General features: G+C 42.5%; 1 protein-coding gene across 6 annotated transcripts in view; it reads left to right on the forward strand.

Annotated features, from left to right (window-relative positions):
- FARP1 (FERM, ARH/RhoGEF and pleckstrin domain protein 1) overlaps positions 1–25,260 on the forward strand; it is a 213,174-nt gene that overhangs the window by 169,246 nt on the left and 18,668 nt on the right. For 4 of the 6 annotated variants that reach the window (XM_056329829.1, XM_056329827.1, XM_056329831.1 and 1 more), the window contains 3 exons: positions 11,629–11,819; positions 13,611–13,700; positions 15,893–16,026. In XM_056329829.1, coding sequence (XP_056185804.1) covers positions 11,629–11,819; positions 13,611–13,700; positions 15,893–16,026 — 415 coding nt within the window. The remainder of the gene's footprint in view (positions 1–11,628; positions 11,820–13,610; positions 13,701–15,892; positions 16,027–25,260) is intronic. The other 2 variants (XM_056329825.1, XM_056329828.1) reach the window with 1 other exon arrangement.

Raw genomic sequence — 25,260 nt, forward strand, 5'->3', positions numbered from 1 at the left:
CATGCAGCAGTGATGAATCCACCCACATAAGTACTGATGAACATGTTACAAGACTTTGTAAATCTAGACAATATAAAATGTTCAAGATTGTTTTTACAAAGTAATGAAGGAAGAAGTTTTTTTAATTTTTCTAATGCCTTGGTCTATGCACACTTGACCAGAGTTTAATCTGAGTGAAGGTTATTTAGAAAGATACCTACAGTAGTTAGGCATGTCTTGTTATATATGTTACTTTTTTGCAGTAAAATATATCTTCGTGTAAATATAAATTTTAACCCACTCATCTCCTTCAGTGTGTTGGTTTTCGTAAAGATTAGATACATCATTTCTGAACAGGAATGACTTAAAGCATCTCTTTAGACAGTGATATTTTGGTGACAGGGAATGCTCTCATTTGCTCCTGTAGCTTAAAGCATGAATCTAGAAACGGTGAGATTGATAATTAGGGAAAAGCTTGCTTATATATTATTCTAAAAGAAGGCGTTTTGTGTTTTCGATTTAGAATAGCTGTAAAATAATTGCCTTGAACGTCTCAGTATTTAAGATGATATATCAAGTAGTTGAAGCCTGCATTAGCAGAATAGCGTGAGCACAGGGAGTTGGGTGCATGAGTCTCCTTTTCTATTGTTTGGGTTTTTCTGCTGCTTGTGCAGCAAAAGTACAAGTAGTTACATTGTACAGTAAGGTGATAGCAGTCTGGACAGATGAATTAATTGCTTGTTAGACAGTAAAATTAGAGTTCAAGTAATGGATTTTCAACAAAAGGATTTGCAGTTGTTTCTGCTACTTAAGAAAAGTGAATAGATTTCATATTGTTTGGATTTCAGTGAATATAAAATTTGGTAAGTGGTGTTTACTATCTTGCATCCTTTCAGATACTGTTTTCAGGCCTGATTTCTTCTCTCATATGCCTACAAAGATAATGGATTTATAATTTCATAGGAACAGACCTGCTGGTAGCTGGAGTTAGCCTAGTTGCTAATAAAGTATCTCAACAGCTTTTCTTTTCCCTTTTGAATATTATCCTTGAAACTGAAATATTGAGGATATTTCTCTGACTATTTTCTGTCAACTGGCATTTTTTCTACTTTAAATGTTTAAGTGATTGTCGTTTTAATGCATCGGGAGTTCTTCCAGTTTGAAGAAAGAAAGTTGGTAAATTACATAGGAAATAATTTCATTTAGGATGAACCATTTTTGCAGCATACTTATGCCACTGAAGTTCCATTTAATATCAGCAGACAAGCATTTAATTAAAAACAGTCTGTGGGCCAAATTCCTCTGCCAGACACGTGGTTCATATCTGAGTGCTTGCCAAGAATGGTAAGTGAGAGAGCAATTTTAAATTGATGTTTTCACATAGGATCAGGTCCCATAGAATTCATCTGGGAGCTTGTTTCTGTGAGACAGATACAGAAAGGCCTTGCAGGGAAGAAACCTTTGGGGCAAGAGTGCGGATAAGGTGAGATGAGGGAATTCTTCTTCTGGTTCACAAAGCACGTGTGGGAAGAGGAGCCTGTCAGTTCAAGTGAGTCATTGCAAGTGTTGATTGAGCCGCCTACACTGGTCAATAGCGCTAGTCTAAGCATACCTGTGTCTTGGGTCTAACAGAGGTAGTTATAGGCTAAGTAAAAGATTTGATTCTCTGACCAATTCCAGTAGACTTTGGAGTGTCGCTGATGGTATTTTTATTCACTGTTCTAAATTTTTTTATTCTCAATAATTTACTTCTAAATCCCATACTCATCAAGTGACCAGATATCCCTGGGCAGTTGCTACAAATGAAGGAGCTGAATCCCAGGAAGATTGAGCAGCAGCATCTACTCTGAATGAGTAGTCCTGAGCCACCCATCTCCTGTTTTTCCAGAGGATGTGGACGAAACCTCTTGCTGGGCTGTCCATACGGCTTGTCACTGTGCTGAACTAACTCTGTCCATGTAGTTGGATGAGTATGGAGACGAGTTTCAAATCAGTTTAGGGGTTTGTCTGGAAATAATATGCAGATGTAGTTAGTCTGTAGATAAAAAGCACTCTGATTCTTTCTTTGTTATTCCAGCTACTTGACCACATTCAGTCATCTTCTACAATGACAGCAGAAAAGTCATGTCAGACAATTTTAAGTTTTCTCCAGCCCAGCAGCAGCTCAGACTTGTTATGTCCTGTTGAAATCTTCTCCTGGAGATTTTTTTTTCATATCAGCCTCTCCTAGAATCTAGTTTTCCTCAGTGACCTGGAATATAACATTTGGGAATAAATTTGTCTAGATGAAGGAAGCATGGGTAGTGGCAAGTTGATGTAGGAGCCAGGACCTACGTAGGATATTGCAGGTATGGAGTTTTGAATAATTGATATCTGAATAGCCTAGACCGCACTGTTTTCAGTTTGTCCATATCCCCTAGTAAACATATTCCTTGTGCATGGCAGAGAGGGTGTTCTCTGAAGATGATTTGCACCTGATGCTGCCATCATCTCAAATCACCCATGGCTCATAAGGCCTGCCTAACAAGTACCATCCCATTAACCATTGTAGTGCACACTAAATACAGAATTATCAACTTAAAACTGGAAAAGAAATTTCTGTAGCTGGAAAATGTCAACAAGTAACTGAAAGTTCTTAGGTTTGCTGTATTTGCGTGTACATCATGTGAGCTATGCGGAGCTGAGATCACTTATAAAGTAGATGGATGAGCATAATGAAAGAGTTGTGTGTTAGTAATTTGAAAAACTAAATTGATTTACCAGTTTGCTTCAAGATTAATGGGCATGCAAAATTAAACAGAATTTTCTCAACCGAGCAGCATTGGCAATGCTGAATGTAATCATTAGAACCCAGCAATGGGTGAAAAAACAGTGGTTTGTGAATTAGTTCGCTAACTGATGCTGGTATTATTAGAAAATACCACTTCAGGACCTGTGTTTCCCCCCTTGAATATTTGTAGGTCAGGTTTCTGTTTGCACAGATGTTTGCGGAGCAGCTTTTATTAGTTGACGCAGCTGTACTCGTTCTGAAGCAGTAGCGTTCATGCCAGAAGTTCCTGTCTGGCCTCTCTATCTGTCCATGCATTTACTTTGTGGTGACCAGAGAAGGTCAAATGGAAAATGGGTTAGACAGATCCGCAACCTGCTTATAGCTCCTACTTTTCTTCACTAAGAAGCAGAGATGTTTTAAATTCTGTCTTCTTCGGTCCCACAGTAAATGCACACGCCTGCAGAGTCTTTAATCAACTAGAAGTGTGTTCTGGGGGGGAGCTCCAGGGTTGGGAAGACAAAGGAAAGGAGAATAATAGGAAATATCTTAAGCAGACTAAAAATGTTTAGCCTTATTTATTTACAGTTTCCTTTGGCATAGTGTGCTTTCCACTCTTTTCCTGAGAGTTTAAAGCCCCAGTAGTTTCTTAGGATACTTGGAGAGCAAGAATTGTGTTGAACTGATTAGTTGAGAGAACTGATGAAACAGACCTGATTTTGAATATTGAAACCCAGTGATTCAGATCTCGTCAGCATGATTTATATGCAATTAGCATGAATTGTGGCTATTTCTGGAACAGTTCTTCAACAGAGGAAAGGACATCTGACCTACAAATTCTGACAAATACCATGTTTGTTTAACTAGTCTCATTTGTCATAATGAGGCATTAGACTGCTGTCAGAGGTGACTTCAGAATGAAATTTCAATTGCTGCAGTCTAGCTTCTAATGATGAAAAATTAACAATCCAAGTTTTTCCTGACCTTCCACATGCGGGAAGGAGTTGGGTGTCACTTACCTTTGTGCACCAGGATATGGACCACTGGAGATGGACCTCATTTACCAGCATGGTTGTTACCAACTGGAAAGGGCAGTGGGTGTGAAGGAAAGAGGTTCTCTGTGCAGGCATATATAAAGTGAGGGAAGCCAAAGTCCTCTTTAGTCTTCCAATAACACTTCTCTCTCTCAACAATGTAGTTTCTTAAGGCAGCTTCTGTACATTTTAGCACATCTCTTTCCTCTTCATTTAGGGGATCAGTCCTCTTCTCCATACCAAGTAAGAGAGACACTAAATATATGAGGGAAATTGAATCTTCTGGAACAATTTTTAATACATACACCTTTTCTTAGATGCTGTCAGGCACAAGTGGTAGAACAGTCCTTTTTGTCAGAAACCCAGGTGCATATTGGTGCCTCCTACTTGATGCTAATGGTTTTGGGGTTTTAGATTGTAAGTGGCTGATACACAGTATTGACATCAGGAGATTCCAAAGATTAGACTGATGTGTAAGTTTTCTCAAATGTGTGGGTAGCCGCAGACTCTGGTTTGTCAAGCTATATTAGGAAAAATTGTTGCCCATGCTGTCAGGTTCTAGAAAAGAAGGAAATTTAAATCCTAGGAAATTAACAAAATCTTTCTTCTTTCTATAGTTGCTGAAACATGCCTAGACAAGGGCACATATCTTATTTACTTATTTATAAGGCAAATAATTCTTGTGCAACATGTGGATCCTGAGCAAAGGCATCTTCTGCATTCCTCTCTGTGGTTAGGCTGTGTGGTGCCTTTGATATTTTAAAATACAGATTTTCTACTTAAAAATCGAAGGCATCATATGAATAAAAAGCCTAGCTTGGGTGACATGTAGCAGTTCTTTAGAGCATCTAGTCTTCTGTTCTAATTCTGTGGTCTATAAAGAGCGTGTAGAATAAGCTTATTTTATGTTGTTTGTTATTAAAAGCAGTGAGCACTTTCTTTTAAATGCTATGAGATCTGGAAAGCCTGTGTGCCTGGCTGAACTGTGTATTCACAGGCATGTTTTTGATGAGTGTAAATAATGGCGGTGTTATTACAGTAAAGGGGGTAAAGACCTTAGGATCATAAATCTGCATGACATGATGGTAAATACTTAGTTTGCTCTAGAATGATAAGAGTTTTAAGATGTGATTTCTATTGATTTTTTTTTGTAAAGTTGTGGCCCCTGAGAATCATAAAAATCCACAGTTCCTGCTGATAAAAATTAGCTCTAAAGACAGCAATGATACAGCTGTCACTGATTGAACATGGAAGGCTGAAGGAAAATGAATGCTTTCTGATTCAAGAGCTTTCAAGCTTGTTAAAATTAGATTAGATACTTTCTTTAAAATGCTGCAAATCCTGTTTTTAGAAGAAAAGGGGTTTGCCTTTGATGGTTTACAGCAAGATCAGAGGTAGGTCTTTCTGTTTAGTTCAGTGAATGTTAGAGCTCATGCCTGTTGCTTTTCCACGAGGCAGTTAAAAACCTTTGATTAGCTGAATCCTTATTTTTCCCTTTCCTGCTAAAAAACTCACCTGGACCCACTAACAAAAGTTCATAAGCTTGGCAGTGTTTCACTTATCCAGCCCTTTCCTGATTTCTGTGTGTACACATGCATAGATTTTTTTTAATAAATCTCAATAGTCAAAATTAATTTTTAAAATTGAAAATGCTGGGGACTTCATTCTCATTTTTGTCATTTGTTTAATACCGTTTAATGAGAAACATTTTTTGTTTCATTGTATGCACTGTTTTGTCAGCATGTACCTCTCTGGGAGAAAAAGCCTTTTCAACGTTCTGTCTATCCTCAAAGCATGGTGTATCTTCTGTTCCTTGCATTGTTTGGAAGCACTGTCTCAATGTCCTTTTACTGCAGAAATACCTATTTGTATTGGGAGTACCTAATTCCTCTTGTTACAGTGATCCTGTCTCATAGAGCGCTCCTCAGAACTGGAGAAAGCCCCCACCAGGTCGTGAGTCTCAGGTTGAGAAACTATCGTGATGAGGAGATAAGGAGTGGAGGGAGGGGGGAAGGAGGTCTGCTTTCCAGGGCCTGTGGGCTCCATTGAGCACAACTGGACTGCCCTTCGTTCCCTAATGAAGGCTGCACCCAGCGATGGTCAAGTCTGTCTGCCGTAGCTCATCAGCAGGATCACTGCAGGCTTGGGGAGATGTCTTGTTGAAATGGACAGTATCTGTGGCATAAGCTTACATGGGGGCTGAACCTTTGCAGTTCTGTTGTAGCACCGCGTGGTGTTGGTCTGAAGACAAACAAAAGCAAGCTAACCCTAACCCTGGATACAGCAGGAAATCCTCCTATCAGTTGCTCTGTTTCTGTGTGGAGAGATAAAGGACTGATGCCCAGTGACCTTTTATTCTTCCCGGGCTGTAATGTTCACTCTTTGTTCTTAAGATGCGAGTGTACCCTGATGTAGGCCAACAGCAGTTACTGTCTGATTTCACACTCACCGCTGTCTAATACTTCAGTATACCAATAAAGCATGGACCTTTACCAGCTGGAGACATTGCTGGCTACTAAACCAACACCAAGCTTGATGAGACTATAAGCATGTCAAGCCATTTAACTGTGTATGCATGGAATTAGTTTCTTTTTTTTTTTTTTAATTATTTTTAGTTTTACCTGTACTGAAGGCTTTTACTCATTCTAACTGGTATTTTGCTGTAAAACTGTCATTGGTTTAATTGTTCTGTCCATTTGCTGGCTGATGCTTTGTCCTAAATATGAGGAAATTGGTTGATTGAGAAGGTGCACCATTCTCCCAGATCCTTGCCACTCCTGCCATGGGTATGCATTTTGAAGCTGTGAAGTCCGAGTGAACCTTTCTCCCTGTCATGTTCCTCTTCAAGCCAGGCAGTTACTGGTTATGTGTGATATGGGATCCCTTCCTGAGTTGTTTTTAATTCCTATTCCTCCTCAAATTGTTTGGTACTTTATTCAGGGATGTTTGTACGCAAATTTATGGCTGATTTCTAACTACTTTTCAAAATCTTTAACAAACTGTATCCAGCACTCCAGCTTGCTTTATTTAATGGGGAAGAGATGTGCAGCTTGATGAACTGGTCTCCCTCAAGCTTTCGTGGAAGTCGGTGGGGTTTTGTTCTTGCATTGAGGGAGAGCAGAACAGCATGTCCATCCCGTAACTCTGTTAGTTCAGCAGCATGGCTGTGCCTGGTTCACAGCTGAGGAGAGAAGGGATGGACACACTTATTAAACTCTTCTCCAGTCTAAGGTACTTTAGTCGTTGGTGAAAGCGTCTGAGAACTCCTGCCGCTTCATCTGGTGCTATCTGTCGCCGTGTCATTTTGTACTATGCATCTTTCTCTGACCAAAACTTTCAGGTAGAAGTTAGAGGTATGCAACCACTGTGACCATGGAAAAATTAAGCTAGACCTAACTGCGTGGCCACAGCAGTGGCAGCTCTGCCAGATACTCTCTTACTAAAGAGCCTTTGTAAGTGGTATGTTCAGTAATGCAGAGGACAAAGGGGCAACAACTGGGGTTTCATCTACCAGACTGGAGTTTAGAAAACACTAATGGGCCATTAAAGCAGGGTAACTGGTATCTGCCCCCTGACTGCAGAGCAGGCTGTGGAACAGGCCTAAGAGACAATAAGCCCTGCAGCATTCCAGGTATTGAGAAAGGTACTTTTCTGGCTCTTAACATGTTTTAATTTCTAATAATAAACCTATACATCTTGAGAACATTCTAACCCTTAACAATTGGGTTATGAGCACTGTAGCTGTACACGAGGTTTTCCAGCAGAATTTCCATCACCTTCAGTAATGGTTGATGTCTCCACTCAGTTTCCGTAATTGAGTCATTCTCACTTCTTGACACTCCTCAGAGGAGGAACATACCCAGAAGCATCTTAACACTGCTGTACTCTTCTTGCTGTCAAAACACAGTGTGTAGGGATGAGAACTGTTTCTTTTGAAGCAGATGCAGAACACTAAATGGCCTGAGTTTGTTATTCAGCAGTTTCAGGAGAAAAGGAATAGAGGAGGAGTATCTTCAGGGTACATTGAGGCCCATTTGTCTTCCTCACAAAGAGGGGAGCCCTCCCATGTTAGGTTAGTCTCTAACCAGGGCTTTCAGACAGTCTGATGCCATCTATGCAGTGAACAAAGAAAGAGGCAGCAGGCAGTTCAGCTCACCTATGACTTGATTTGACCTCTGGGAGAGACTTTCTTCTTCAGCTGAAAAGTATGGATTTGAACTGGTTTTTTTCCCCGGTACTAGCCATGTTCTAAAGCAGTGTAGCTCAGCCAGCCCAAGGCTCTGTGGGCTCCAGCCTCAGCATCAGTCCCCATGCGTGTGACGGGAGCCTAGAGTAGAGCAGGTGCTGCCAGTGGGATGGACCACGGCTGGCCACCCACAGCTTGCCAGCACTCCCATGCATTCCCAGCCCAAACCGCAGCAGGCAACTGTGATGTGTGTTTTGACAGAGGTATGGCTATTAATCGGTTTTAGCCACTGGCTTCATTTTACTTATCATGTGGAACATGTATGTGGATGGGGAGTGATTTGAGACGCGTGTACAGCTACGACGATTAACCCATGGTTTCATGTTCTGTGGCTGTATAAATGCCTCTGTCGTTTTGTAGATTGTTTTTGAGTTAGATTTCAATCGAGGTTTATTTTTTCTGTCACCTTCCCTACTGCAGTACCTTTTCTCAATGTCTGGAGAATAAACTAGTTCAGTGAAACTAAGAACCACAGCAGGTATTTTGCTATCGATGGGCTAATCTGGCATACTGTGGTAAAAGTGCATTCTCATTATTTGCCACTGTCACCAACCAGTGTTTGTTTCTCTTCGTAAACCCAAGTTCAGAAAGGAGTTGAAGCACATCCTTAATTCCTGCCCATCCACCAAGGATATAATTTTAATATGTGCTTAAGCAATCCTTAGATAAACGTGCTTTTGTACTTGTCTCTTGGTTTACGTATATATAGCTGGCTCAATTATATTTGAAAGATGGCCCAAGTCTGAATCTAAATAAAAATCATTTGGAGAACAAGCAAAGACAATTCCACATTACCAGCTGCAAACCTTCTAGGCCTCCAATGCTCTGTGCAGTACCACTTGATAGCTGGCACTGACATGCTAATAATAGCCTGTCAATCAGTGAATCCTTTAGGGTAAAATGTGAGGAATTTCAGTACCTTGTAAATAAGATTGGTCTTCTCCCTTCTGCCTCTGTTTATATTCTGCAGTATGTAGCTGATGATTAAGTCCTGTATGAATACACTCTTCTGTGGCAGAAGGTCAGGTGAAACACAAAGAAAAGACCGTTTGGTTAATGCAGGTTATTTGTTCCTCACCTCAATGAAAAGAGAAAGTCACTTTGCAGCGTTGCTGTGACCCATCAGCACGACACATGTCCTGATTGATTGGCAGTGGGGGAGAGAAGACCTTCCATTTTCATTTTTTTCGTGACATACTGACTTTTTCACAGAAGAACGAGTTTGTTTTCCACCTTTACCAGGACAGCATCCAATGTGTTGATCTTTATGGCTGCATTGGTTGTAATTAGGCCCCAGAACACGCTAATGCAACAGCATTTTGAGACCTTTTTGTCATATAGCCGCTGTCTTGTACCTAGCTTCAATTTTCACTGGTTCAGCATATTGGATGGAGTCTAGCTGAGCTGTTGCTTGTAGGTGGATTTGGTCACTGTTTGTGACACTGATGTAGCCTGGATTTGGTCACTGCTTATGTCCACGTTGATACCAAAAAGGAGGATGTAGCATTTCAACTTGCGGCAGAGTACCTTTGAGAATTTCAGTGATGTATTGATGTGCAAGTCTTCAATCAATGGACTGTATACTCAATGCTGTGAGCCACCAGGCACCTTTTTTGGTGATACTTTCCATAATACTTTTCCTAAGTCGTGTCTTCCAAGTGTAGGTTAGGAAGTCTTTTTAATTCGTTGTCCATTTGGTACTTTATAGTTTGAAACACTTGAGTTGTACTGATAAAACTAACTTCTGTACATCAGAAGTTAGACCTGGGATTATAAATAGGTAGGTAGATATGTCAATATATCTATACCATTCTATCACAGATAGGTGCTATTTAACTTCTAGACTGTAATGCCTGTGAACTTCTCACAGAGGTGCAAATCATTTATTCGCTGTCGTACGACAGGCATAGTGCCAGAATTTCTTTGTTTCCACGTTTGAGGTGATACCACTTTTCTTATGTCTTTTGTAATGTAGTTACGTACTTTTAACCTTATAACCTTGCTATTAATCTGTTTCACTATTTCTCAATGACGAATTCCATTTCTTTTGAAAACACTGTATACAGTTGTGTGCTAGTGTCAATAAAATTGACATTTGTGTAACAAGCTGCGGCATTTTCTCAAATTTCACTGAACATTGATTTAGTGTGAAACTGTTGGTAAATCCTTCCTTGGTAGCTGTAACAATACAGACCTTTATTTCAGACAAATACTGCTTTGAATTTGATTTATAATAGGCTACATAACTGTCATGATTACGTAAACTGATAACTGCATTGTTTTTTTCCTTCTCTTGTCAAAAGAATGACATACAAACATGAACTGGTTTGGAATTGGAAAACATTCATATTCTAGTAATAAATCTTGAGTTCTTCCAGAAAATAAATAGGTTTTACTACTGGCTTAATTGCATTTATTGGTGCATTTGTTTACTGGAGTATCTCAGCTGTGTTGTAGCAACAGGAACACTTACCTATCATAATCTAGGGAGGACATAAACATGGTAGTAAAATGTATTTGACGTTAATTATATATGGCAATGTATGTATTTTACATTTAATCCTAGACAGCCTGTTAGCTGTGGTAATCAAGAGCTCATCACGTTTTTTGGTTGGATTTTAATGTATGATGCCAAAACGGTACAGACTGTAAATGTTCTTCCACGTGACAGATCCATCTCCTAAAACAGGTTTAGATTTTTAGAGGTTTGGAGGAGGGGATAGCTGGGAGAACACTGGGCATTTTTGGCAGACTCTTTCCTTTGTGCAGAGAGTAGTCTGGCTGCCTCCCAGAAGACAAAATGCTAATTTCAGTAATATTTATTTAATGTAGTGTATGTGAATTCATGGAAGTGTAATTAATTGTCTCATTCTTTTAACATTTTAATCCAAAATTAAACGGGGCTTTATATCTGTGATAATCTAAAGTTGTTATGCTTTGTGCATTAAAAGTATTGCTTTTCTTATGTAAATGTAATGCTAGCATTTCCATCCCAAAACAATCAGAGGAGCATGGAAAGACCTACAAGGTATAATATACATACTTGTGTTGTGTGTAGAAATTGGGGAACTAGTAGTTTTCTTCCTTCATGTTAGATCTGACTGGTCTTAGCAGCAACACTGCTGTAGAGAGTCATAGTTTCTTTTTCTTTAGACTTCTACTAGATGAATTTGTTCTAACTTGTGTACTGTAGCTCCCTATGAAGTCTTTGAAATTCTGTTTTGCTAGAAAGCATGGCACTCGTAGGGTAACCCACTTATTGTTGTATTTATTCTCTTTCATAGAGTGGATTACAATGGTGAAAAAATTTATATTAATTTGATGTAGCAGTAAATATTGCAGCTCAGTCATGTATGCCTTGATCCCTTCCCTACAGAGACTCTCATTTTAGCCAGTGCATCAGCTAAAGGAACGCTCCAGTCCCTTGGCTGATGCAAGTGGATGCAGTTCCTCTGGCTCCGAGTCCATTTGGACTAGTTTGAGGACCCTGATGGCTGCTTCTTGTAGTGTAATTTCACATGCTGCAACTTAAGGTTGTAACTCCTTTTGGTACTTTCTAGAGAGAATCCGTCCTAACTGATTTCTCTTTTACCATTTTTTAGCAGGTTCTCTGACTGGCAGCCCTCACCTTTCAGAGCTTTCCATCAATTCCCAAGGAGGACCATCAGTGGCAAATATGTCTTTATCTCCAAACTTGAGCCCTGATGCCAAGCAGTCATCTCCCTTGATCAGCCCTTTGCTGAATGACCCATCGTGCATCAGGACTGATGATGAGGAAGAGGTCAAAAGAAAGGTAAGGCAGAGGCAGTTGGCCTTTGCTCTCTTCTCCGTGTTGTGCTGTGACTACTGCTGTTTGTCAAAGCGGCTAATATCTAGACCCCCGTAGATCCACACAGATAACTTGAGTTGGGTCACTTGGTATCTGCTGTCCTTAGCCACACAGCATGTCCAAGAGCATCCCTGTGCTCCTGAGGCCAAACTCACGGTTTGGAGCTGATATCAGGCCAGAACCACAGAACTGAGGGCTGTAACTGAGGGCTCCGTGCCCTGGATTCATTGCCCTTAACAGAGGTTCAGAAGTTAGGGGCCCCAGCTCCTCTTTCAGCAGTGGGGAAAAGATAGTTAGCTTTGTGTCCCTAAGGTTAATGTGGGATAAAGCTGGGCTGCAAACTTAAAAGTTTTTTTGGACAGGGTCTCCTATAAATCTGGCTTGGTTCTAAGGAGTGCAGTTGGGTAAGTTTGTTGTAACAGAAGGAAAAGGAAGAGCATTGAGTGTGTTCAGGAGTGTCCAGCACAGACTCTCCAGTCTGCTGGGAGCACCACTGGGAGCATTTGGTTGTGGGAGCACAAAGTGCTGTCTTCAAGCCACAGCCTGCAGCGTTCAGCTGGGAGTGTTTGGCTCAGCCCCATCGTTGCAGCAGAGCCATAAGGGAACATCACATCCAAAAGTGCCTTTTGAAGATAAAGGGATTGTGTCTGAGCCAGGGTGTTCTAGGTGCCTGCTGGCTTGTCCCTCCTGTGCTGCAGGGCGAGAGGGGGTTGCCTTTGTCCTTCTGTCACCTACTTTCTCCCCTGAGCTTGGAGCATCTCAGGAGGAAGGAGGTAGGAACTCAGATGGCTTTGCTGGGAAGTGGGAGCATGTGTAAGGAAGATCCCTTTTCCCAGTGTGCACAGTTAGCAAGATATTTGAGAAAAAGAAAAGCCAGGAATCAGTTAATAAACTCAGGATTCCCTGGTGTCAGTCCAAGTTGCAGCAGCCAGTGACTGCTGTGTATGCCAGCGGGTGATGGTTCCTACGGGGTTGTCTACTGACTAGGAAATGCCTGCGCAGTCTCCCCTTGCATCCCTTTCTAGTGCATCCTCTGCATCATTGATCTTCAGGGAGGAAATATAGAAGCAAAAGATCTATGGATGTTTTGCTCTTCCTTTTTGCTTCCTGGGCAACACAGAGCAAGATCAATTGGGATCTTTTGGCTGTTCAGAATTAAGAGGTCAAAACCACTTTTGCCTCTTGGATGACACAGGAGGATTTGGCCTGAAATTTGAAAACTGTAGCTTACCCTAAAATCATTCTGTTGTCCCCCTGTTAGGTTGCCTACCTGCTCTGGAAAAATCTTACAGATTTGATTTTTTTAAGAATATTTTTACTGTGGATTCTTACCCTGGTGATGAAACTTAAAACAATCAAATGCTAATTTTTGTCATTTTGTCATTTTTGACAATTGTCAAATTTGATTCAAATGGTTATCTAGCCTGGAAAGGATTTCTTTGTGAACTTCAGAATATGTCCTGCTCCAGATGTGTAGAATAAGCTGAAAGGAACATCGGCACCCCAAAGCTGTAGAAATCACCATGGCTGAAAAGTGTCTCTCGGGAACCATTGAAAGTGCTTGTTCTCCTGTGTTTACAAGGAAGGATTGTTTTCAGGGCTTCAGGGCTTAGAAACATTCAAGCATGAGTCACAGTAACCACAAGCAAAGGTCACTAGTTTGTAATTCTCCTGGTGATTGTTGTCTGCAGTTTTTTCCTATAGAAAGCAGTTCCATAAAAGCAGATGAAAACTTAATATGTTTGCAATTTACAGAGATTCCCAACTGAGAAAGCTTACTTCATTGCTAAAGAAGTAGCGACCACAGAACGAACGTACCTGAAGGACCTTGAAGTCATCACATCGGTATGTTTACTTCAGCATTACTCATGAAACATGTGAAGCTCTAGTCAGCAGTAGTATTTCATCTGCTCCATTTAACATCTTCGCTGTTCCATGCTTCTTTTATATTCTGTACTGTAGGTATTCTCTGCAGTGCCCAGGAGTATGGCTCTAGGGAGGAAATCACACAAAAAGCAGAAAGTAGAGATTTGCACTGTGGTTAGTAACACATGCTACGTAACTGTATCAGGTTGAGGAACTTGGGACACAGTTCAGTTATTTTTTTTCATGCTCTCATACTTTGTGGTTGTAATTACTAAAAATGCCTGTGGGTTCTCAATGACCTCTTAAAACTGAAGTAGCTCCCTAGGGGGACATATAAATGTTTTCTCCTGGATTAAATGCCCTCCATTTAACATGAAATATTGTGCAGTACCTATTTGAATTATTCTGATTTTTCAGTAAGTGAAACTGTCTGTTCATTGCTCTGTAGCATCAGATCAGAGTGTGATTGTAGAACCACCAAGGCAGATACGTGCCTTCTTTGCACACACACCAACATTTGTTTAACTTCCAAGAGTAACGTGCACAAGGTCTGGCCTTAAATAACACTTGTCTGTAAAAGAGCACTGGATCCAAAACCCCTCATAGTATTTCAGCAGGGCCTCCAGCTCCAGACTTTCCAGGTCTTTAATCACCCCGTGTGTGAAGCTCTGTGAGGTGCGTTGCCCCCTCCTGTGTTGATGTTGTGGTAAGGAGGATGTGCTACATGGAAGAGTCTGTTGGTGCCAGGTGGGAACCAGGGAGAGACGCCTTCTCCCCAGCTTCTCAGCTATTCCAGGAGTCCATGTGGCAGATGCAGCTGATCTAACACCAACTTAAACGTAGCCGCTGTAGGCTGGGATAGCATGGCTGTTCCAGGCAGCAAGGTAGCTGTGGCTCCACTGCCTACTTACCCTGGCTTTCTGGGAAGCCAGGCCAACAAGGGAAGAGGCCAGATTCTGTTGGACGGTGGTCATTGCTGCAGTCTCAACAGTAGATATGGTGCTTTCATCTTCTATTTCACTCAGTGGCTGCAGAAAAAGAAAGTTTAGCTCTTTAGAGCTAAACTCCATTTTTCACCCTAGTCGTTATTCTTTTGGTAGGCAAATTCGAACTTGGTGTGCCACCAAAAGGTGTACAACTGGCTTTAAGCTAATCATCAGGCCCATCAGGAGGCCACTAAGAGTGAACAAGTAGCCAGTGTCATTGGAAAAGGTAGAAGGAACGAGTGTTACACATTAATTTTGAGACTTGGTTGGTGTGCAGTTCTTCAGCCTTAGCTGTGCTCAGTGCAGAGAGAAAGCAGGGGAGAGGGAGGGGGCTCTCTTTATCGCAGGTCTGGGTCAGCTCCAGCTGATGCAGCTCCAGTCAGGGCTGCTGTAACAGTCTCCTGTGGTCCCAGTAGCCTTCTAGGTTTCCTGCTAGGAAGTTGGAAGTTCCATAGGTAGTTGGCACCCCGCAGTGCAGTGAGGATAGAGTAACATTATCATGTTACATACACAGATAATAATCTGTGCCACCTTGGCAAGCCCCCTAGTCCTATGGCTTTACATCACCCATAGGTCTATTAGCCTGAAATAAAGAGAATATGGAGCAAAACTGAGCAGGAGCCTGTTGCAGTCTTAGCAGCGTTTGGCACTGACCCTCCTCTATTTTCTGCTACTAGTGCCTTGTCTTGGAAGTGCCGTCCCTCTACTTGTTTAGTTCGCAAACTGCATGATGTTCTCTGTCTGCACACAGCAGCGTGGTCTTGAGTGCTTACTGTACCAGCTCCTGTCAAAGGAATTTCAAGCAGAACTTGGCAAAAGAAAGTGCAGAGCATGTACTATTTTTTTTTACTGGAATGTCTGCAAGTATTGCGATACTCTTTCTCTTGCACCTACAGCATCTGTAAATTCAGTTTGTATTGACAAACCAGTTTGGGCTTGAAAAGAATTTTCAAGATTTGATCAGTAATGGCAAAGGGGAAGGGAGTTTCTTTTTTAACTATGCAGGGCCTGACTGCTGATAAGAGCCCCAGTTCAGCATGTAGGAGTGTCAGGGGTAGCCTGGGTGGTATTCCTAGTGCCAGCTAAATAAGGTCCTTACTGGGTTAGGTGTATAAAAACAGCAAATGATCATACCTGCTGCATTCTATCTACCCCACGATAATTTTGCTTCTTTTTTCTTTGTAGTGGTTTCAGAGTGCAGTGAGTAAAGAGGATTGCATGCCCGAAACACTGAAAAATCTCATTTTCTCCAACTTCGAACCTTTGCACAAATTTCATACTGGTTTTCTCAAGGAAATTGAGCAGAGACTTGCTCTGTGGTAAGATTGTTTGTTATTTAGCTGTGTTATTTCATACGGTTTAGCATCTATGCATTCCCTTTTTGTAACTCTGTGATCTACTGTCATGGTTTATTTGTGAAAGTCACAGGTGTTGGTCATTAACAGGCTGGGTATATTGAATCATGCTTTGTGTTTGCTCGACAAACCTGTTTGGATATCTCAGTCAGGTACAGATGTATGCAAATGAGATCATAATTCTGAATGAAGCTTTCTCTTGCCAAGCGTCAGTGTTTCTATATGGCAGCTCTTCCGAAAAACGTGTTGCAAGCAAGACTTATCAGTAATAAAGAGGGAGCAGTGAAGGACCAAGTCCTGTTGCTGTCAAATAGGTGTAGGCTGCGGTGGGGTTCAGAGTCCGGCTTCCCATTCCGCAGCACCACAGCTTTGGCAGTCTCAGGGTCTACAGTGCACTCTACAAATTGACAGTGTCGGAAGAGGACACTGGGCTCAAAAATTATCTATCCTTAGCATAATAGTGACAGTAGAACATGGCATTTTTATGAAATAGCTATCAAGTGAGTAATTCTTCCCTGGCAGGACTCGTAACACAGTTCATTTGACCACTGATGTCTGAGCAAAGGCAGCACGCAGAAGCCCTCTCCTTGGTCTCATTAGACCTGTCTGGACTGGATTGTCTCGCTCTGTGTAGGCATTTTTTGTTAGTTTATCTTTAGTGCTGGGAGCCTAGCTTTTTCTTCTCAGTTAGGAAAGTGACAATGAAAAATCACGTGAAAGCAGAGCAGGAAGACTTGATGAGTGCTAATCAGTTTAATGCCTCTTTAACTAATTAATCAAAACAAAAGCAAAACACAGTCTTGGAGTGTGTGAGTTTAGCTCTTGTGATGATGAGCAAGGTCGTTGAACAAGAGCACAACTTGTTGCCGAGGAGTGCTATCCAAACGCACCCTGCTCGGTTCCAGAATTAGTGGGTATTTTTTGTGAGGAGGAGAATGTGATGCTGCCTCTTGAGTCCTGGGTGAGCTGCCATCCTCACATAGGACTCTGTGGCTGACACTTGACATAAGGTTACTCCTAAGGCACGTGCTGCACAGCAACTTTGCCCGTATCTCCTTTTTTTTTTTTGGCATTGGGCTGCCGCTGTTTTAATCTAGTCAGGATTCTTACTGGTGTTAATTACTTTTCAGTAAGGAATGTTTATTGCAGGTACTCCAGGGAGGCCCTTTCAAATGTTATGAAATAGTGTTGTTTCTCCAGTCATGGTGTAGAATTAACAGTAGTTGGGGTTAAGGGTGCATGGTGGGAAGAGGACAATTTGTATAGTAAAGGGCCAAGTTCTGCTCTCTATCAGACCAGTCTAATCTAGTGAGTTTGCTGGGTGCTGATTACTGGGGCACATTGAAACAGAGATTCCTCCTATATCCTTCTGGTTGCTGGTGGCATTACAAGGGGATGTCAACCTCCTGTCCAGGTGTGATGTTTTTCAAAACTTGGATGATGATGCAATAATAGCCTGCTGTGGAAAGGTGACATTGTTTACTACAATGGTTTACTACCACTTACTGTGGGGGGGAGGTATTTTAAAAGAAAGGAGGAATATTCAGGCTTTTAGGCTTTCCGTCATTTAATTTTGGGGTTTTTTTGTTTCAGTTAGCTTCTTTCAGAGCTGAGTAAGCCTTGCATTTTCCAGCTTTTCCTTGTGTCCTAAGGCTATGGTTTCACAGAGCGGTAAACCACATTTTAAGGCTCCTAATACCATATTTAAACTGCTCTATGATATAAAGTGCTTATTTGCTATGAAGCAACTTTGCAATCCAAATTACTCAGATATATTCTGCTGAGGTAACTTTGTCCCAGGCTGGGCACCTCATTCTGACTTTGTCAGGTCAGCTATTGCAAATCCTTCCACAGTTAGCATAAAGCCACTGGGATTTCTGTGAGCTGCTCTGATTCACTTGACAGAAAAGCAGTCCTGTTCCTGCCGCTGGTCTGCATCCGGTTTGCAACCAACAGCACAAGTTTGCCTAACGTAATACCACTGTTGTAGACAGTGTTTGTTTTTAAAGTTGTGGAAGATTTGAATATGTGCCTTAGGAAGGGAGGCGGATTTGCTGGCAGGTGTGATTTTGGAAGTGGTGTTTTTTTATTTAATGCCACAGATACCGAGATAAGCTGCAAGCAATAAACTCTATCCTATAGAGATTACTGTTGAATTAAACGGTGAGTGACAAAAATAAACAGCCCCTCAGCATGTAGAAGCAGCTGCTGGTGGCAATGTGGTAGGGAATTTCTTCAGCAGCGTGGTCAAGGTCGCTTAGCTCAATGTCTGTGCTGCCATGATTGTACCTCTGTCTTTGGCCCCAGGTGGTTTGAAGCCAGCAGGCTTTGACTGCGTTCACCACAGCCGTGCAGAGTGCTGCCCAGCCTCTGCATCGGCTGCGGAGCTCCTCGCGGGCCTGGCTGAGCCAACGGCACTGCTGCGGGCACATTCGGGCAGGATTCAAGCCAACTCATTTAAATCTGACTCTTCTATGACAGCTCTTTTAAATTTCCAGGCAGGTGGAGGGGGGAGGAATGCAGGAAGCTTGTCCTGAGGCATGAGCGTGCTCTGCATTTGTCAGAGGGTAGAGAAAGGGGCCTTTGAATGGAAGGAAGGATTGTGGACTTCATCAAGCTACTGGAAGCCCCAGAGTACCCAGATGTGATGTGAGAGCTTGTCTGAGAGGATGTCTGTAACCAGTCATCTTCATTCTCCTAGTGAGTAGGGTGATGGGTTTTATCAACTTAAAGTGCAGTTTAGCCTGCCTGCTCTGCCTAGACACGTGTGTTTGTCTAAGGTTTGTTTGAAACCTTCGTGCTGCCTGTTGGAAGCTCTTACGGGAGGCTATTCCCTGATCTCTCAGGACTTGGATCGCATTGAAGCTGATGGTGTGAGGAGAGCAAGGCCAGGGGAGGATCGTGTGTAACAATTGTTAGATGGCTCTGTGCTGTTAATTTGTTAAAACATCTATAGACTTAGTATTTGGCTCCAAGAAGCTCGGGTTGTGCACATTATTAAAAGCATTTCTGGCTTGCTCAGACTTCTGAACTGTTTGAAACTGCTGTCAGAGCCAGGCTATTTGCTACTGAACATCTAAGTGCTGATATCTTGTTGACCAAGTTATAGATTCTGGCAGGTCTGATTTGTTTCTTTACACAATTCACCCGTTTTTCTCTTTAGTACTGCATTTCCTAAGAGCAGCACGTCTCGGTGCCTAGTGCATAGTGATAAAGTTATTAACAAGATGTGAGCTGATCCTGACACCAAGAGCCACCTGCAGAATATGGGAAATGGCTGCATTTTTCACAGCCAGGGTTTCGTTCTAGCCATGAAACTGAGCAGATCCCTGGCGTTTTTATTGCACAGCATCCTAAGATCAGTCATACCGTAATCTGGGTGATGTTTTCTGTCCTGCCTGTGCTGTTGCAGGGCCGTTGAAGCAGCCTGTGAATCCCCTCAGTTGCCCCAGCTGTGCTGAGCCCTCTGTTCGCAAGACTATGTTCCTGGGACCAAGTGAAGATACCCAACTAGAGGCCCTGTGGTTTGAGGAGGGGAAGGATGGCCTTTGGTGGTTGCAGGCTGGCATGGGGCTCTGTCCTCTCATACAGCAAGAGAGGAGGAAGAAAAAAGAGCAGGGAGATGCCTGAGGTGGGAGAGGGAACAGCACACATCAGGCTGTCCTGTTAGTGCCAGGAAAGCTGCATCTGGTACCTGGGCACCCAGGTCCTGGTCCTGGCTACCAGGACTCATCCAAGATGCTCCTCAGCAAGGCTCTGGGTGCCAGGCCAGGAGTTCCCAACTTTTTTTGCTGGGAGGAAATACGGGAGACATGTCTCGGTGACTTAAACTGGCTCCCATTCCCCAGGAAAAGGTGTGGGCAGTGCAGGCAGAGCGTGACGTGCTCCATTAGCATTTGGCCAGTTGAATCCGAGAAGTCAGTTAGGTTTTACTCCTTCGTTTATCTAAGCTGTTTAATAGGCTGTTCATTTGGGCCACAAGCACCATTTTCCAGCCAAAAAAATTGAACTCATTTTCCCACACCCTTTTACATGTTTGTATTATAAGTTTCCATATTGGTTTCTATAAATTCTGACAGAAGATAGCAAATGGAGAACTCGTAAGTTTCCCTCCTTGGTCGACCACTACGCACTGCAAAGAGCAATGCTAGGGCAAGCCAGGATGGCCGTTTCTGCCCTGGGAAGCCCTGTCAGGGAGTATGTATGAATCTGCATGTTGGACCTTATCCATGTGCTGGAAGAAAAAGCATTATGTACTTCCCAGAAATGCAGGCAGACTCATCTTCTTTCTCCCAGGGAAGCCAGTCTCCCAGTTCATAGGCACTTGTGAGGGAAGCAGCTACTCAGTACTACCAGATGTGGCTGAGAAATGTGCGGCTGGTAATTTGCAAAAAAACCAAAAAAGCTCTTAGATGTTAGCATATGAAAGGAGAGGACTCAATCGGGATTCATGGAAGGCAGTTTGAAAACCTGTAATAAAAAGCACTAAGGGAGGTGTAGGAAGATGAGCTGAACGTTGATTTATTAACCATTTTTTGTTTGGGAAGTAGTACTTGCGGTCAGGAAGAACAGCCTGATAAACAGTTTATATAAACAAGGCAGCAATCCTTGTCTGCCTTCTTAAAGGCACGAGTGCTGACTGTTCAGCTGGTTCTGCGTGTCTGGAGAAGAGATGAGGAGAACAGTTTCGGAAGTGTCGTTCTCCTATGTGCAGAAATGAGGTATGTATTGTAGTACAAACCTCAGACTTACACGGTGTGGTGGATTCCTGAGACAAAGATATTAAGAGGAGCCCGGTGCCAGTGTCTTGGGCTTGCTTCTGACAGGACAGTTTGCATTGCTGAGGTCACTTTTGGGTACTTCTGGGGATTAGAGCCACGCTACGCTCAAGTGAATCTGAAATAGTGGGAGAGAAATAGCTTGTCCAGGATCCATTAGTCACACCCAGAGCCACGTTATGTTCAGCTCTGTGGCTCTCCTAGCAGGATGTGGCCAGGATCGCCTCTGAGGGTGTGCCACAGCAAGGCGTGACATGTTGTCTTTTCAGTGTATTTCCGTACAGTGGTGTTACTTGCTCTGATCTCTTACCGTTCAAAAGCATTACTGACACATGCTTCCTGTGGATTGGGTTTCTCCCACAACAGGGATAGCCAGCCCGAAGCCTTTAAATGTGTGCATGCTCCCCAAAGGCTCGATGGGGCTCTGGGAAGCTCTGGTGGCTTCAGCAGTACTTTCCTTAGGCTCTGAGCAGCGTTTTGTGCACTGCTTGCTGCAGAAAGGACACCTGCAGCATCAGCTGGAATGGGCAGGGCAATAAGAGGCACTGAGTAATAGCAGGGTGTGAGCAAGGAATTTATCGACTCTTAAGTCACAAAATGTTCCTCTTGTTTAAAAGGCACTTGTAACAGGGAATGTTTAAGGTATTTCTTAATATTAGAACTTTAGTTAATAATGCTCTTAAAAAGTCAAAAGTGTCTTAAGTGCCCAAAGACAAAAACTATAGGATCCAGGAGGGAGGTGCTGTTCCTGAGCATGTAACGGAAGGTCACAAGCTGTAAATATCATTTGCTGCAATTGATTTTGTTGTTGGGCGTTTTCTTTGTTGTTGTTGTTTTGCTGCATTTGAAGGGCTGTAATCAAAGTATTTTGTGTTCACCTGGAAAAAAATATCTCTGAGACCTTTCTCTCCTTCTTTGCCTTCCTACTATCCCCATCAAATTTGTATTCCTTCTACTACCATTCCTGGATGACTGAGGATAGTATGGGCTGACTTGAGATATCTTTACATTAATTTTTCGATGATGTACACTGAGAAGTTTATGTAATTCCAAAATCCATGATAGCTGCTTGTGTAGTCCCTGTAAGTTGAGCTGGTGGCTGTTTTTAAGTAATATGTAAGCTAGTGTCTTATTGGGTATAAAAGTCGGTCTCCTTCTCTTTGCTTGCAGTTGTACACTTGCATTACTATAAAAAGAAAGGGACTATTTGGAAAAAAAATGGGAAATTAGCTTCTTACAGAATAATATCTCCACTCTTCAATGTTTTTCAGTGACTTTAGACCTCCCCGCACAGTCAGTGGAGTGAGGGCTCATTATGTTAGGGAGAGCAGCTCATACACCTATGGAGCTGGGAGTCGGGTCGTAAATCAGCTGCTGATGAAAACCTGTAAGAACCTAGTCCCTGATCTCTGTCCCTTGTCACTGGCAGGTAGATACCATGTTCAAACAGTGACCCGTGAAAACAAGGAGTAAGAAGAACAATTTAGTCATTGATGCACAACAAATGAGCAGCTTCTTCCCCCGCAGCAAGCTTAGTGCTGTTATTCAAAACACACACCGCAGGGAGAGCTCTTCTCTGCTGCTGTGCTTCGGGCTGTTGAAGCAGCAAGACACCATCTGATAGGTCGGATGCTTAGTTTTTCTTTTAATATGCTGTGGATTTGGATGCATTTTTCTTGGGGTTTCTTTTCTTCTTGTTTACATGGGATTTGCATGTTGAGGAGCTGGGGAAGAAGGCAGCATAGCGTAGGAAATACCGTGGAGTCTCAGCAGACAGCTGGAGTGGAGTGGAGGATGGGGTTTAGGAGGCAGGCATGAAGCCATCATGTTCCCCCATGCTTGGCTTCAGCTTTCCCTGCCCCTCTGCTCCATACCACAGCCTACATGTCTGTGCACCACCACCAGTGGGAAAACCATCCCTGTTGCAAGAGACAGCTTTTGCGTGGAAATAAATAAGCAAAACAAGGAGAATGACTGGAACAAGGAGCAATACCTAGTCATCACATTTCTGGATTTTCGTAGGGTTTTGTTTTTTCCAGCAGTACACGTCTGCCTGCTGCACAGGTTAACTCTGCCAAGACGCAAAGTAAGATCTGAAAGCCCTCAAACTGTTCAAAAAAAAAAAAAAAAGCCTCAGACCGGTCTGTGGCCAAAACCAATGAAGGCAATGAAGGGGAATGTTCCTGATGCTTTATGTATGGCTGATGTGATGAGATGCTGTGCAAGCAGTCGGGGCTGGCTGTGCTGAAGAGGGGCCAGGGGGTCAACTTTTAGGAAGTAAGGACCTGACTGTTCAATGAACAACTGCACTAAATATTAGCTGAAGTTCACAAAGTCAGTGGAAGCGCTCGCTATGACTTGGGTAGGCTTGGGGTCAGCCTTCGAGTAGCTATAGCTAGCAGATAAGAAATTTGCAATGAGGATTCTAGCCAACCTATACTGTAGCTGGGAGATCAGAAAAGCAACTTCTGTTTAGAAATAGCAGTCTGTAATGAAGTACTTAATATTTGTCTTGGCAGTAAATCAGAAAGGTACCAAACTGCTGAAGTCCGTTAGATTAAATCAAATGTAGAGTCATAAAAAAGAAGCCAGGCAGTGCCAGAGAGTTAGAGAATAACACATAAAGCAAGAATTCTTCTAGAGATAATTACAAAATACCATGTCGTTACTGGCAGCAGCACAAATTCATCTGGCTTTGACATTTCTGGGATTGTATGCAGTGGCGCAGCATGAACCATTTGGGATGGGATGCTGCACGCTGGCTGCACGGGTGGGGGGTGACTTTCCTTTGCTTCCTGCCAGTGCGGTGCTACTGCCTTGGACTTCAAATGGTTGTGGTTTTCAGTCGGGGGTGCTTTGATATGCATCACTTGGAGCAGTGCTTTAGTGGCTGGAAAGTTTTATTTGCAGCCTCTCAGAGGAAATTTGAGTGGGGAGAGCTGCTGGATGGGTAGGACGTGGGGGAAGGGAAGCACAGGGAACAGTACAGCAGGGAGATGACTTGACAAAGGCTTCCTGGAGAGAGAAACTGGACTTTTATCCCCAGGTAATGTGGCGCCTGTAGTCTTGTAATGTCCATTGTAATGTCCCTTGCAATATAGACCATTTCGTGGGCATGTTTTGATTGTGGCAGTGTTTATATAACGTAGTGCTTTTGCAAAACTGGCTATGCTAATTAAAGTTACCATTGACACAACCCAACTTCCTACCCTGGTGTAACCTTTGGGCTTAGAAAAAAACATTAAAAAATCCTGTTGAGAAGTGTATTTTCTTGCTTAAATGGGCATGTGGGTGCCTGGGAGACTGAAGACCATAGGAAATAATCAAAGGCAGCCTATGAAACTGGATATTGGTCAAATGAACATGGAGTAATCCCTTGTTTTATCAGCTGAGTTGGTTTGTCTGTTGAAGGATAAAAGAGGAGATGTTACTGTGTGGTGTTCATGAGCTGTCCCTTCCATGTTTCCCAGTTAAAAAAGCATGCAGAGAAACTATCTGGCGCAAAGCATTACCATGTTTGAGTTTACAAAACAAAAATATATGTCTGAATATGCATCTATTCATGCAATAATACAGATTTTTAAGCAAACAAACAATTCTATCTGTCTTACTGGTGGAAGTATATTCGTAACAGCAGTGGTGTCCTCTATGATTTGATGAGCGTGGGACCTCCCCGGCTAAATTTCTGGTACAAAGAATGCAGAGATTTACCACCTGGTTGTCCACTTACTCCTTCACTGCACGCAGAATTGTCTTAAAAGTATAAACCACTGCAAGTGGGTGAAAAACAATGCATCCATTTAGCAGTAAGACAAAGCAGAGGTCCTGTTACCCTCGGGTTTATATAGAGCTTGATTATATTTCTGTCCTCTTCCAAGGTAGTGCATTTCTTTTGCTGAATTGCAGCTGCTCACACCAGGACCAGATCTGTCTCCCAATACATAGATGTGGGAGTTGAACTAAATTTTCAAATTTGAGGACAGCACGTAGAAAGCCACACTGTGGGAAACCTGGATGCAGTATTAGAAGTTGGAAAGGGGAGACAGTGCTTCTCTCCACATCCCCCCTGGTGATTTTCTTTTGAAAACCTTAGTTTTCAGATCTGTAACAGTTAGGTTCTTACAAGTTTTCCTCCTGTGTTTTTTGAAAGATGTGTTTGGATTCAGAGTGCGGTATCCCTGCCTGTCTCACACATGGGTTTAGAAGCAAGAATTGTCTTTTTCATCAGGAGCTGGGTTTCTCCCAAATGGAGCACTCATCTGAGTGGGATAGAGCAGTTTGCATTTTTAGTACCAGAAGTGACACACTGAAAGGAAATTCCTGACAGTATGTAACACTTAAGAGTCAAACCTAGATGCTGGATGGATTTTATTTGTTGGTCCCACTTTCCCTTGCACAAACAGAAAGCTTTTCAGAGGGG

This window comes from Falco biarmicus, chromosome 2 (genome assembly GCF_023638135.1).
Source record: "Falco biarmicus isolate bFalBia1 chromosome 2, bFalBia1.pri, whole genome shotgun sequence".
NCBI lineage: Eukaryota > Metazoa > Chordata > Aves > Falconiformes > Falconidae > Falco > Falco biarmicus.